The 14,494-nt window shown below is 51.8% G+C and overlaps 1 protein-coding gene across 1 annotated transcript in view; it reads right to left on the reverse strand.

Moving 5' to 3' along the window:
- The window catches only part of FAM92B (family with sequence similarity 92, member B), an 11,934-nt gene extending 5,679 nt beyond the window's left edge, over positions 1 to 6,255 (reverse strand). Inside the window, exons 1-6 of the mRNA XM_010850830.1 lie at positions 6,114 to 6,255; positions 4,046 to 4,280; positions 1,627 to 1,695; positions 1,412 to 1,513; positions 1,275 to 1,280; positions 85 to 189 (exon numbers count right to left, since the gene is read on the reverse strand). Coding sequence (XP_010849132.1) covers positions 85 to 189; positions 1,275 to 1,280; positions 1,412 to 1,513; positions 1,627 to 1,695; positions 4,046 to 4,280; positions 6,114 to 6,133 — 537 coding nt within the window. The 5' untranslated portion in view covers positions 6,134 to 6,255. The remainder of the gene's footprint in view (positions 1 to 84; positions 190 to 1,274; positions 1,281 to 1,411; positions 1,514 to 1,626; positions 1,696 to 4,045; positions 4,281 to 6,113) is intronic.
- Between the last annotated feature and the right edge of the window lie 8,239 nt (positions 6,256 to 14,494).

Genomic DNA, 14,494 nt, shown 5'->3' on the forward strand with positions numbered 1-14,494 from the left:
TGCACAGACATACATGAGCAAACACACCAAAGTTCACACATGAAACAGCCCGAGGACTTCTGACCAGGGACCGATCACCCCTACCTGAATGTCCTTTAGCTTCTGCTTCTGGAAGGTGTCCACTGTCTCCTCCAGCTGGTGGGAGGTGCGGCTGGCATCCACTGAGGCCCTCTGCACGCTGGTCTCTGCCTGGCCCCAGAGATAGAAGGTGTCATGGGGACTCCATTCTGGATCATTCTCTGTTCCTTTGCCCTACTTTTGGGCCAGCTGTCCTGTGTAATGGGCACCTCTTGCCAATTTGGTCATCGAAGGAATGGCCAAGTAGGACCACAGCAAAAGGGGCAGCTGCCACTTGGACAGACCCACTTAGCTGTGTGACCTCAGTCAAGTGGCTTAACCTCCCAGAGTCTCAATGTACTTGCCTGCAAACATGGGTCAGTAATAAGGCTTGCTTTGCAGGATTGTTCCAAGAATGAAAGAGTGGGTGCAGCTGAGCTATTACTCTAACTATAACCTGTTAGGTACTCCACTGCTGCTGCTGCTGCTAAGTCGCTTCAGTCGTGTCCGACTCTGTGCGACCCCGTAGACTGCAGCCCACCAGGCCTCCCCGTCCCTGGGATTCTCCAGGCAAGAACACTGGAGTGGGTCGCCACCTCCTTCTCCAATGCATGAAAGTGAAGTCGTTCAGTCGTGTCCGACTCTTCGCGACCCTATGGACTGCAGCCTACCAGGCTCCTCCATCCATGGGATTCTCCAGGCAAGAGTACTGGAGTGGGGTGCCATTGCCTTCTCCGTAGGTACTCCACATTTGCTGATAATTAATTCCTATATGTGGAACGATTTTAGTTGATTACTTTATTGGTTGCTTTGATTTAATCTCTATGGCCTGACTCCATGGCAGGCCTGGCACGTGAAGGAACACACAGAGGTGAGTTGGGGTTGGCCCCTTAGCTCTCTGTGACCTTGGGCAAGTCACTTTTCTCCATTTTCTCATCTACAAGTGCCTGCCTTCTACAAGCAGTAAGTAGGTAACCCCAAGGAAGCAGGCTGTGGTGAGGATTGACTCCTCGACTTGCCTGAATAGCATTGCTGATGGGACAGAACCCAGGTCTCCCAAGTCCCAACCAATGGCTTTCCCAAGACCTTTGATCCTCCCATCCTGAGCCCAGGGCCCTGCACACACCTGTCCGGGTAGAGCTCACCTTGCCATTTTGTGAGTCTATTCATTACCTGCATGTGAGCTTGCCTTCCTCACACAGATTTGTGACGCTCACCTGAGACTGAGAATGGTTTTGTTAGGGATCTAGGTTAACCAGCATCCCCTGGGGTGGCCCACGCAGCCCCCACCCAGAGGGTGCAGTGACATACTGCCCCGACCCCCCACCCCCAGCCCCTGCCGCGGGAGGGATACGATGGTCTGTCTATCCGAAGGGGATTTCTGCCTCAGTTTCTCCAGTTTTTCCAGTTGTTTGATTTCATTGTTCCGGACACTTTTGAATTTCTTGATCTCAGCCTAAGGAAGAGGAGGGTGGTTTCCCGAGGCCCCAGCCCAGCCAGTGTCTCCCTCCCTGTGGCCCACCCCGCAGGGAGTAGGGGCCCACCCCGCAGCGCCTTGCCCTTGCTCACCCGGGTCTGCTTTATTTGCACCCCGTAGAGCTTCAGGGGGTTGACGACCTTGGTCTCCAGCCTCTCTACCTGGGGGCACGTAAACACACACACAGTCAGAACAGGTGGAGCCAGAGAGATGCTGAGAGGCTGTGCGGTCCCTGGCCTGCATTTATAGTGCTCTGACTGCATACCCAGGACTGTACATTGGGCTATCCCCCAGCCTTGGGGTTGCGAGCACCAGCCTGGGCTCAGAGCTGTGCCTCCCAAGAGCACAGTCACACATTTCCTCTTGATGAGCCCGTTTCCTGGCCTGTAAAATGGGTATAAGGAGTGTACCCGCCCAGGGTTTCTTAGCAACTGGGTGGGACGCAGTGCATTTTATTTCTCCAGACTGCCTTAAGTTGTCACCAAGGAGGCTGACAGAGTCACCTGGAACACAAACTAGCAGAGAACCCAGAGTGGACCACGCTGGGAAGCCCCAGAGACTGGCAGGGTGGGTGAGGGGACACTTCACGCCCCTGGGTCAGTGTCTGTGTGCAAGCCCAACGCTTGACACTTAAGTGAACATTATCGGTAATAGTAATAGTCCAGTTAAAGCTGGCGTGGATCAAGTGCTTACCCTGTGGATGTCACACTAAGCAGGCATAGGGGTCCCTCCAAGGGCTTTTCTTATAACCCTGATCGCCAGCCACCCCCTCTCCAGAGGTTCTGACTCAGCACATCCAGGGCATTGCCCCCAAATATGCCTTTCTAATAAGATCTGAGTCTGGCTTGACAGATGGGCCAGGGGATCTGGAATCCCTACCCAACCCCTTCCTCCTCCTCCATCAAGGCTTGTGGCTCTTCTAAATGCAAATCTAAAAAAAAATAATAATTTCCCCAAATGCCAAAAGGGAAAGGAACATTTTCCCCTCCCTTTCTGTACAGCAATTCTTTGGAAAAACTTGGCAGTTACAGATCCTTTCTCTGTCCCTTTGAGATGGATGTAAACCTTTTAAAAGCTAAAGAAGCCTCTGGCTGGTTTTATAACCAGGCCAGGCCAGTCATCTCTGAACTGTAAACATCAGGAGGACAGTGTCTCCAGGAAGTTTGCCTGGCACCTGGCTCCAGGCCGTACCTACCTGTTTGTTAGAAAGAGGTTTTAGTTTGCTCTGGATAAAGATGATTGGCCAGCCCAGTTGGCCCCCTAATCACCGGGTGGAATTAGGAAGTCCTCTGTGACAGAGGCACTGTCCCCTTCCCTGTTCTCAGGGCATCCCCTCCCTGAGGACAGTCATCTCCTATCTCCAGAGAGTGCACTTGGTGGGGAGTAAGGTTTCTCTGTTTTTGCCATCACTTATCTGATCACCTGCAACATGCATTGTCTTCTGGTTTAATGCTTATTCGATAGAAAAGCTGTTTCAGTCTTCTCTACCATAGCAGAGGGGATTTTTTGGGGGCTGGCTGGAGATTATTATTTTATTTTATTTCATTTTACTTTTAATCCCAAACTCCTGCTACTGCTGCTGCTAAGTCACTTCAGTCGTGTTCGACTCTGTGCGACCCCATAGACGGCAGCCCACCAGACTCCCCCGTCCCTGGGATTCTCCAGGCAAGAACACTGGAGTGGGTTGCCATTTCCTTCTCCAATGCATGGAAGTGAAAAGCGAAAGTTAAGTCGCTCAGTCGTGTCCGACTCTTCGCTACCCCATGGACTGCAGCCTTCCAGGCTCCTCCGCCCATGGGATTTTCCAGGCAAGAGTACTGGAGTGGGGGCCATTGCCTTCTCCACCCAAACTCCTAGTCCATCCCTAAACATTGATTTACAATATTGTTAATTTTTGCTCTACAGCAGAGTGACTCAGTTACACATTCTTTTCCGTTATGGTTTATCCCAAGATATCGAGTATAGTTCCCTGTGCTCTACAGTAGGACCTTGTTGTTTATCTATCCTATATGTAATAGTTTGCCTCTGCTAATCCCAAATTCCCAATCCATGCCTCTCCCACGTCTTCCCCCTTGGCAACCACAAGTCTGTCCTCTGTATCTGTGAGTCTTTATCATAGGTGTTTATTTGTGTCATATATTAGATCCCACATATAAGTGGTATCTTATGACACTTACCTTTATCTTTCTGATTTCACTTAGTATGATAATCTCAAGGTCCATCCGTGTTACTGCAGATGGCGTTATTGGTGTTTTTAATGGATGAGTAGTGTTCCGTTGTATATACACCACATGGAGTTTCCATTGTTAATTCTTTTCCTGACTCCCTGCATCTTTCTTGTCTTGCACAAGCCTCCAGGCTCTCAGTTCTATAAACTAAGATTTCACCCTGGCTCCTCTGGGGCTGTCTTTGCAGGAGATGCATCCACTAACTGTGAACCCCACCAGGCTGCGCCAACCCTCAGACTGCCCCCCACCCTGGGAAGTGGCTCCTCCGGAGCTACCTGCTCACCTCAGCTTGCCTATAATCTTGCACTTTGGCCAAGTCCTCAGCGAAGTTCCTCAGGGTGGCCCGCATCTCTGGGTTCTCTGTATTGGCGAAGTCGATGAGCTGTTTGACCAGCTGGTCGGCCTTGTCACGCAGCCGGGCTGTCTTGCGGGTGTAGGCGGCCAGCAGTGAGCAGAACTGGCCGAAGGACTTCTCAGCATTGGTCACTGTGTCCTCCATCACCCGAACCTGGCTGTCCCTGGGGAGGCACGGGCCTGAGGGGCCGTTCTGGGCAGTGAAACCCAGCCAGGTCACACCCACACAGGTGACACAGGGACTGCCCACCCACGGCCCTCCTCCTCAGTGGCAGGCCTGGCCCAGGTGCCTGCTCCCCAAGATAATACCCACAGTCTCTGGGTCAGGCCAGCAAGGCAGATGCCAGAGGCCAGAGGGGCCATGGGACTGGTCAGTGGCCAGGCAGGCATGCAAGCGTGGGTTTGGCTCCTAACTTGGCCTTTCGCACCGTGAGATCCTTTAGAGGGGGTTTATCTTCCCGGTAGAGTTGGTCTGTATTCCAGCCATCCTGAGGGGCAGTGACCTCTCTTCTATGAAATTCCCTGATTCTGTCTTTTTCCTGAGCTGTTGAAATTCTCTGCCTTCTCTGCATCATAAAGCTTTTTATTTTTGGAATTAATAAACTTTTTTGGGGGGGAAATAGTTTTAGGTTTACAGAAAAACAGTGGAAAGTACAGAGTGTTCCCGCAAACCGTTCCCTAGCACGTGGTTTCCCCTATTATTAACAGCCTTCCTTTCTGCAGGACCTTTGTTACAAAAGACGAACCCATGGCGATACATCCGTATTAACTAAAGTCCCTCATTTACCTGAAGGTTCCCTCTTGGTGTGGTATATGTCATAGGTTTTGACAAATGCTCGATGCCCTGTCTCCAACTATCGCAGCATCATAGAGAAGTTTCACGGCCCTAAAGACCCTGTGCTCTGCCTTGGGTCCCTCCTGCCTCTCCCAGCCCTGGACCTTGTTTGTCCTTGTGGTGCACCATTTTCCAGTACTTATCACTTCCTGTTGTGCAGAGGGGTGGGGGGCGAGGGCTTGCTGACTCATTTTTTATGTGCTGCTAGCCAGCAGCCTGCCCATCAAAGGTGTTCCATGAAGAAGTGCGGAGTGAGTGAGGACCTGCTGGATTTTGTCTTCCTGAGACAGCTGAGTGGCACAGCCTCACTCACCTCCCTCTCACCCCACTGCACCCTGTCCTCATCCCTCATCCCAGGTGGTTGCTGCCCTAGCCGCCTCTGACCAAACCTCCCAGCCGAGCATTCCTCTAATGGTATCTCTAAGGCTGGAAGCTGGGAGGAGGGCTTTTTGTCCTCCCCAGAAACCCTAACTGGTGCAGTACCCATCATGTGCATGACCCTGCAAGCAAGGTACATGGAGGCCAGAGAGGTGAAGCACCTTGCTCCAGGTCACACAGCCAGCTGCATTCTCTGTCCCTCCAGGTGGAGTCCTTCGACCCCTCAATCAGAATCACCTAGGGCACAAGTTAAGCCTGCAGAATCCCAGCCCACCCTCCCCCAGGCTTGTGACCTAGACTCCCTGTGAGTGGGGCCCAGGGGTTACATTTGTAAATAAACACATCAGGTGGTCCAGAGTTTGCAATCCCCAGAGGATCCAGGTGTGGGAACAGCTGGCTAAGGGACAGGCAGTTGAGAAAGCAGTGATTGAATCAGGCTGCAGGCAGTGGGGTTGGGAACAGTTCCACAGAAGGGATGATGCCTGGTGGGTTTTGAAGCATAAAGGGATTTCCTAGGTAGAGATGAGCTAGAGAAGTTGGAGTGGACCGTGTAAATTTAGCTACCCCAGGTCTGTGGGCAAAAATGCTGGAGAAGTAGATGGAGGCCCGAGTCTGGAAGCCCCCATGGTCCCTTGACCTTGAGGTGGGTGTGGTGCGGGCAGGACAGCATCCTTATCACCACCCCCTCAGCAGTCCAGGCAGCCTCATCTATCTCAGTTAATTTGGCCCTGAGAACTTGGCCGCCCCCCTCCCTCTCAGCTGGGGCCAGCATGGAGCTGCTTACCTGGAGAGAATGATGTTCATTGTGATCAGAGGCAGCAGCTGTCCTGGTCCTGGGGAATAAGGGCAGGGCCCCAGGGGTCCCCCAGGCCTGGGAGAAGTCGCACAGGGCTGGGCGCAGCTGTGGTCCTGGCTCAAGGGACGCTGCCACTTGGTTGCTGGGCAACGTGGCTGCCCACAGTAACCCTGGGAGGAGCCTCTGCTGGTCACCAGGGCAACCTCTCCTGGGACCAGCCTCCCCAGGCAGGGTTAGGAGGCCTCACCCTGCCGTGCACTGGTCCAGGTAGGGTCCCAGAGAGGCCCCTGCTGTGGTGAATACAGAGGTTCTTATGGACCTGGAAGTGTGAGGGCTCCCCCAGAGGTGCAGGGACTGGGTTTAGGGCTGCTGGCCTGGGATGCAGCCCTGGGCCTAGCTGTGTTCATGGGTCCTGTTGCTGGGACACCTCCCACGAGAAGGCCACCCAGCCCTCCCAGGCTCCTGAGAGACCTGGCTACTCAGGAGAGGTGTGTGAAAAAGCACAGAGGGAATGTGGGGGTCCTGAGGACTTGTTGCTGAATGGAGGGGAGGTATAAGTATGTCTTAAATATGTTAATTCTCATTTTTGCTGCTTGTTTCCCCCTTGTTATCAACTTACTTTTTAGTTTTATAAGAACTTACTTTTACTGTTAGGAAAGTAAGAAAACAAAAATAACACAAAAGGAAACAGATACAGCAGCACACATTAAGTTGTACTAAGTAAAATACATTTTGCTAATTGTTAGATTTGTGCATTTCAATACATCTGCTGCTGCTGCTGCTAAGTCACTTCAGTCATGTCCGACTCTGTGCGACCCCATAGACAGCACACCAGGCTCCCCCGTCCCTGGGATTCTCCAGGCAAGAACACTGGAGTGGGTTGCCATTTCCTTCTCCAATGCATGAAAGTGAAAAGTGAAAGGGAAGTCGCTCAGTCGTGTCTGACGCTTAGCGACCCCATGGACTGCAGTCCACCAGGCTCCTCCGTCCATGGGATTTTCCAGGCAAGAGTACTGGAGTGGGTTGCCATTCTTACCTAAAGAATTATGACGCTAACAACCACAACAATGATAAGAGATTGGATGGGAAGAGGTGAAGGCAGAAAAGCAGAATGTTGGTAACTCTTACCATGGGGGACCCACTGCCCAAGTCTTCACTTGTATATGCCTGGAGGTCTTCATAATGAAGAGTGATCTTTTTAAAAATGTATATGAAAGTAAGGACTTCATTTTTATTGAAACATAGTAGATTTACAATGGTATGTTAGTTTCTGGTGTATTGCAGAGTGATTCAGCTTTCAGTTCAGTTGCTTAGTCGTGTCTGACTCTTGGCGACCCCATGGACTGCAGCACGCCAGGCTTCCCTGTCCATCACCAACTCCCGGAGCTTACTGAAATTCATGTCCATCAAGTCAGTGATGCCATCCAACCATTTCATCCTCTGTCATCCCCTTCTCCCGCCTTCACTCTTTCCCAGCATCAGGGTCTTTTCCAATGAGTCAGTTCTTTGCATCAGTTGGCCAAAGTATTGGAGTTTCAGCTTCAGCATCAGTCCTTCCAATGAACATTCAGGACTGATTTCCTTTAGGATGGACTAGTTGGATCTGTCCAAGAGACTCTCAAGAGTCTTCTCCAACACTACAGTTCAAAAGCCATCAATTCTTTGGCACTCAGAAATAAAGTGATGTCTATATGTTAATCCCAAACTCCTAATTTACCCCTCCCCTCTTTTCCCTTTCAGTCACCATAAGTTTGTTTTCTATGCCTATGACTCTGTTTCTGTTTTGTAAATAAGCTCTTTTGTGCCATATTTTAGAGTTCACATATAAGTGACGTCATATGGTATTTGTCTTTCTCTGTCTGGTTTACTTCACTTAGTATGATGGTCTTTAGATCCATTCATGTTGCTGCAAGTGGCATGATTTCATTCTTTTTTATGGCTGAATAATATTCCAGTGTGTGTGTGTGTGTGTGTGTGTGTGTGTGTGTGTGTGTGTGTATACCACATCATCTTTATCCATTCATCTGTTGATGAACACTAATGTTGCTTCCATGTCTTGGTTATTGTTAATAGTGCTGCTATGAACACTGTGGTACATGTATATGTTTGAATCGTAGTTTTCTCCAGATATATGCCCAGGAGTGGGATTGCAGGGTCATATGGTAGCTCTGTTTTTAGTTTTTAAGAAACCTCTATACTATTCTCCATGGTATCTGCACCAGTTTACATTCCTCTCAGCAGTGTACGAGGGTTCCCTTTTCTCCACACCTTGAAAGCGAGGACTTTAGAGTCAGCTAAACACAGATTCAGATCCCAGCCCCCAGCCCTGCTGTGTGGCCTGGGGCAAGTCACCTGACCTCACTGGGCAGCAGTCTTCTCCCCTGTGAAACTGGATCAGGGCCCTCTTTCCTTGCCTTGTTGTTAGGAGAACTGAGTCCCTGGTGCAGCAGTAAAGGGACAGGGCAGGCAGCCCCCAGGGCGATTCTGAGTCTGCCGGCCCTGGTGGTGACAGCGCTACTGTGGCTGGTCCTGTGCTGGTACCTGCCCTCCCCCGCATCCCTGTATGGTCCCTTTATCACTCCAGCTGTCTCTCTGCATGGGAGCCGAGAGCTCCCCGTGGGTCCTGAGCGATGCATTCACGTACCTCGGCTTATTCCTTTCTGGAGCAAGTCACCTCCCCGACTTCCCCAGGTGGTGCCTCTGACCAGCGCTGCCCTGAGGCTCTGCTGGTCACTGTGCGAGTCTTGCCTGTATCATGCTGGGGTGTATGTGGGGGGTCACATCCTCCTTGTGCTGACACGCTGTCGGCTCTATCTCTTGTGGGGGCTGCATGGTACTGAATAATGTCCCCCCAAATGCATGTCCACCCAGAACCTCAGAGAGTGACCTTATTAGGAAGAAGGGTCTTTGCAGCTGTTGTTAGCTGAGTGAGCCCTCCTGGAGCAAAGCAAGATGGCTGTGGTCCCATGACTGGGGTCTTAGAAGAAGAGGAAGCAGAGGCACACACAGGGAAGACAGCCCTGTGACAGTGAGCCGAGCCTGGAGGGGTGTGGCCACAAGCCAGGCCTGGCATCCCTCGCTCCCTGCACGTTTAGAGAAGAGCTTCATTTCCATCCCTGGGCCTCTTTCTCTCCCTGACATACGCTGTCTCTACCCCTCCCTCTCCCTCCTTCCTTCCCTCTGCTCATCTGTTTCCAGCTTCATGAACAACTCATGGAGGTAATTCCTGTCACAACAATAACACCAATACCTGTGGGGCAGCCCTGGGCCCGTCCTACTCTGAGCCCTGCACTGATTGACTCACACACTCAAAAGGGTGGGGGTTTTTTTTGTTTGTTTGTTTTTTAAAGTGAGAGTTGGGAATCAGCAGGACAACATACTTGAGGCATGACATTTCACTTTAAAATGCAGCCTTTGCAGTTAGCTGACTGTGATGGCCGGGCTTCTGTGTCTTCTTGACTGGGCCCTAGCGTCCTGTGGTTTCCTCCAGCGCACATGCATGGGTTGCTGGGAAGGCCTTGGCGTATGTGGTGGGCATCACAGCCCTTAAGTAAATGACCTGACCCTAGGAGACTAGGGGGCGGAGGGGAGGCTTCACCCAGTCACTGGATGACCCTAAGAGCGAAGTGAGCTTTCTTGGAGATGGAGAAATCTGCCTCAAACCGGCAGCATTAGCTTCTGCCTGAGTTTCCAACCTGCCCTGTGGTTTTCAGACTTGCCAGCCCCCACATCATGTGAACCAGTTCCTGAAAATAAGTCTCCTCATACATTCGATTGATTCTGTTTCTGTGGAGCCCCCAGCTCTTTTAGGACCAGGAGAGCAGGACCGGCTACAAAGCCATTTCAGGTTTCTGGGGCTCCTGGAAGATGGGGGGGAATCAATGTTTTCAGCAACACCACCAGAGGGCAGCAGAGACCCCCTAATGAGGAATTCCCCCGTGGTGGGCAGAGTGGGCTGTGACCTCAGGAAACGCAGCAGAGGAAGAACATGCCTTCAGGCAGGATGGGAGAAGGAGCCGCAGGTCAGAGAGAAAGGGCAACGGGTCGTTTATGAACTTTAAGAACTTTAAAGAACGGAAACTGCCTTCTAGAAAGGGCCAAACAGAGACATCTTGTGGCCAGAGAGAGAAAAGCTAAGAGACTGGGCGGCAGAAGCTGGGGCACAGACTCCTTCATTGCCTTTGGCTGCAGGGGCAAGCATATCTGTGTCCTTGAGAAAAATGGCATGAACCCTGTGTGCCCCTCGCTTAGAACCCACGACGCTCTCACTCTTTCTGCTGTATCCTCAGCCGCATGAGAGCCGGTTCTAGACATCCTGACCCTTTGCCCCCAAATGCAGTGTGCACCTCCAGAGAGCAAATACGTTGTCTTGCAAGAACTCGTGTGACCTTCACACCCAGGAAAGTGGGATGCAGTGCTGGCATCCAACACTCTGCATCATCATGTTTCCCCAGCTGTCCCACCAAAGTCACTGGTGGCTGGTTTTCCTGCTGATTCAGGGTGTGTTGCAATTCCTGCTGAGTCTGTTTGCTCTCGTTGAGTTGAGAATGGCACCCCAGGTGTTTTCCTTTTAGGATATGGACTTTCTGTTTGTAACAGAAATAATTCCTGATGTACAAAAATAGTACAAGAATTCCTTCACCTGATTTCTCCAGTTGTTAACGTTTTACTGAGTTTGCCTTATCATTCTCTTCTCTTCCTCCATCCCTCCCTCCCTCTCTCTGTTTTATTTTCTGAACCACTTGAGAGCAAGTTGCAGACCCGATGCCCCTTTACCCAAATACTCGCTATATGTTTCCTAAGAGCAGGACCAGCCTCACACACAGCCACAGACAAATCTTGAAACCAGACCATTTGCACTGTTACATGTTCTTTCCTTCTATTATCTAATCTGCAGACTGTATTCAGATTTCATACTTGTCCCTGAAATGTCATTTTGGTACGTAAGCAAACAGATCATTTTCTCTTGCTCCAGGGTCCAGTCCAGGGTCACTCTCTGTCCTTAGCTGGCACAATTCTGATGTTTCTTTTGGATGTGGGGGGCAGTTACTTTGGGGCACATAGCTCTGTGGGGTTGGATGCAGGTCTCACACCTGGACATGAGGACTGAGAGACAGCCCTGCCCCATTTTATGAGATTGTCTTCATAGCTGACTCTTTTCCCTCTGCTGTTTCCCCACATGACGCCGGCTCTCACCATCTGTGCCTCTTTAGGGCCTGGTGAGCCCAGGATCTGGGTTCGGTCATCTTCCATCCCTCATCGGGCATTTGCTTAGTGTCTCTGCCACCCCTGGCCCTGGGTGGCTGGATAGAGACACATCTCTACATAGGCAGATGGGTCCCTGTCTCCTGGAGCTTGTGACCAGGGGCCAAGTCCAGGCCCTTTCCTCCGAGCTGGGCCCCAGGCAGGCCAGGACTCTGCTGAGCCTCATCTGGGCAGTGGGGTGAGTCGTCATCCAGCCTCACAGGGTAACCTCAGGGAGGACATGAGATGGTGCTGGGGAGGGATCTTTGGTGTCTGGCCACAGTAGCCCTGGGTGGGATGGGGGTGGCTGCCAGTGCCCCATTCCCATGAGAGGTCTGACTACGCCTGCCTCCAGGGAGCTCTGCCTTCCCAGATCTAATCCCTGACATTTTTAGTGCTGCTCAAAATTGAATAATAATTTTTTCTTAGCCGACGTGTCACACCAAGCTGGCATTTCACAGGGTTCACGAAGCCAGCAGGTGGGTATGTAAACTTGGAAAGGAGCGCTCAGTCAGGGCTGCTGCAGACCCCACAGTGGTAGTGACTTTGTAGCCCTGCCAGACTGGCGTTTCTCCTGACTTTGAACCCAGCTTGGGGGATGTGCCTGGAGGCCCCAGGGGGACTGGGATCAGGGAGGGCCCCACTGGGTCCTGCTTGGTGAAAGCAATGGGATGACCCCTGCCCCGAAAATGGCTCCATCCTGGCCAGGCTGGCACTGGGGGCATCAGGCCAGCTGGGAGGGCTACAGCTAGACGGGGAGATGGGAAAGGTTCCTGAACTGTGCCAGGCCTCAGAATGGCAGAGAGCAGTCAAGAGCCAAACAGCGTCCCAAGTTCACACAATGGGAGGCGTTGGGGGCAGGGCGGGACTTATCCTGCTCACCCCTCACCCCCCAGATTCTGCTCCCGATCCGACTCCTGGCCTCCAAAACATGAGATAATAAACGTGTGCTGTTTGGGGTCATTTGGTTCCGGCAGTCCCAGGAAACTCCTTTTTAATTCAAATCCTGGCCTTTCATCCGCCCTCTGGGGCTGATCACAGAGGACACAGAGCCAGTGTGAACCCTGGGGGAACAGAGGATTCATGGGGGTGCTGACTGACCCCGCCTTCCACACATACTGGCCTTTCTCTCACTTCCCTCTCCTGGGCGCAGGGCCTAAGCTCTGGACTGGACCCCAGCACTCTCCTGGGCAGCCTCTGTTCCTGTCCTTCCCATTGCCTGAGCCTTGGTTCTCAGCCTACAGACCCTCAGTAGGGACAACCACAGACAGCGCCAGAATGCAGAGCCCAACTCGGCTCTGCCGGGTAACCTCGGTGGGGGCCACCTGTCCTCCCCAGGCTCAGCTACCTCACCATGTAATGCGGGTGGCGCGCACCTACTCCACTTGGTTCTGTGGGCATTGCCGTGCCATGCTGTGCTAAGTTGCTTCAGTCATGTCCAATTCTTTGCGACCCTATGGACTGTAGCCTGCCAGGTTCCTCTGCCTGTGGGATTCTCCAGGCAAGAATACTGGAGTGGTTGCCGTGTCCTCCTCCAGGGGAGCTTCCCGACCTAGGGATCAAACCCACGTCTCCTGTGGCTTCTGCATTGTAGGCAGATTCTTTACCGCTGAGCCACCAGGGAAGCCCTCTGCAGGCATTATGTGAAATTATATCTGTAATACAATCCAAATCGTGTCAAGGCCCCAGCGCCTGGTGACATCACTGCTCACCAGTCTCTGCTTTCCTGAGTCCCATCTATAAAGCCCAGTTCAGATGCTTCCTCCCCGGACAGCTCTGTGTCCTGTGCACCAGGGTACATGGTTTCATCACCTACAGTGACAGTACAGTTACTAACGTTTATTGGGTTCTTCCTGTGAGCCAGGCACTGGGCTGAGTGTTTTACACACACACACACACACACACTGATAAATGTCAGCGATTATTCTTACACACAATAATTATCAGTTTCATCACAGAGCTTCCTTGAGCCTCTTACACATAGACCCTCTGCAAATGACCGCAACTCACTTCCCAGCCAAAAAATGGTACATTACTTAAGAATAGTATTGTCCACAAATCAAAGGAAACGCCAAATAATTGTGGCTTTAGGAATATGGAAATTGGGAATTTCCTGGTGGTCCAGTGGTTAGGACTCCAAGCTTTCAGTGCTGAGGGCCACAAGCCATACAGTGTGACAAAAGAAAAAAAAGGAAGATGGAGATTCATTTCCCACGTGGGGTACTCCACAATGTCAGGGCCTAGATTTCTCCTATCTTGTTCTTGCTATTCCTAGAGTCACCTCAGGCTCCAAAATGGCTGCTGGAACTCTGGTCATCACATCTACTATCTAATCAGCAAGAAGGGAGGAGCAAAGAAGGCCATGCCCCTGTCTTTACTTAAGTTGAGCACATCACTTTGTGATCATATCCCACTGACCAGAACTTAGTCACACGACCACACCTAGCTGCAAGAGAGGCTAGACTGCAGGGCCCCACTCTGGGAGGGCCCACAGGTGCCAAGTCTGCATAGACTCAGTCTGCACTTGCAGCCACTAAAGCCCCAGCCTCCGGGGGCTCGGTATAGACTCCCTCAGTCTTCCCTGACAGGGCCCCACATCAGGGATCTGGGAAGCTTGGCAAACACCCCGCTGTGTTCCAAGAACTCGGGACTCATGTGCTGAGCAAGCACCAGGGACAGGCCTGGTGTCCCATCTTTCCCCAGGCCAGTGGTGGCCTTGGATTCCCCAGGCTCAGGATATTATTTGTGGCATGCCTCGTTGCCTGTCTGCAGTCTTGACCAAACAATTAGAAAGGGCTCTCAGATTTCCTTATATGAGTGGGAGAAAAGAAAGAACCAAAACCAAACTATGTTTCCCTTGGAAAGCCAGGAGTGATTTTGAAACCTGGTGATGCAGGATGTTGGGAGGGGTTGGAGTAGTTGTTGTGTGGGTCCACCAAACAGAAAAGTTCAGGAGCACTCCTGGGAGAGGGCCCTGGAGGATGGGGAGAGGGGTCTGGGAGGAAAACTCAGAAGTTGTGGGATCAAGTCCTGCCTTGGCTGCTGGATGCTGTGTGACCTTGGACGGGTCACTTCCCCTCTCTAGATCTTGTGTTCCTATCTGTATAATTGGAGGGTAGGACCCA

Source organism: Bison bison, unplaced genomic scaffold, assembly GCF_000754665.1.
Source record: "Bison bison bison isolate TAMUID 2011002044 unplaced genomic scaffold, Bison_UMD1.0 scf7180017864295, whole genome shotgun sequence".
NCBI lineage: Eukaryota > Metazoa > Chordata > Mammalia > Artiodactyla > Bovidae > Bison > Bison bison.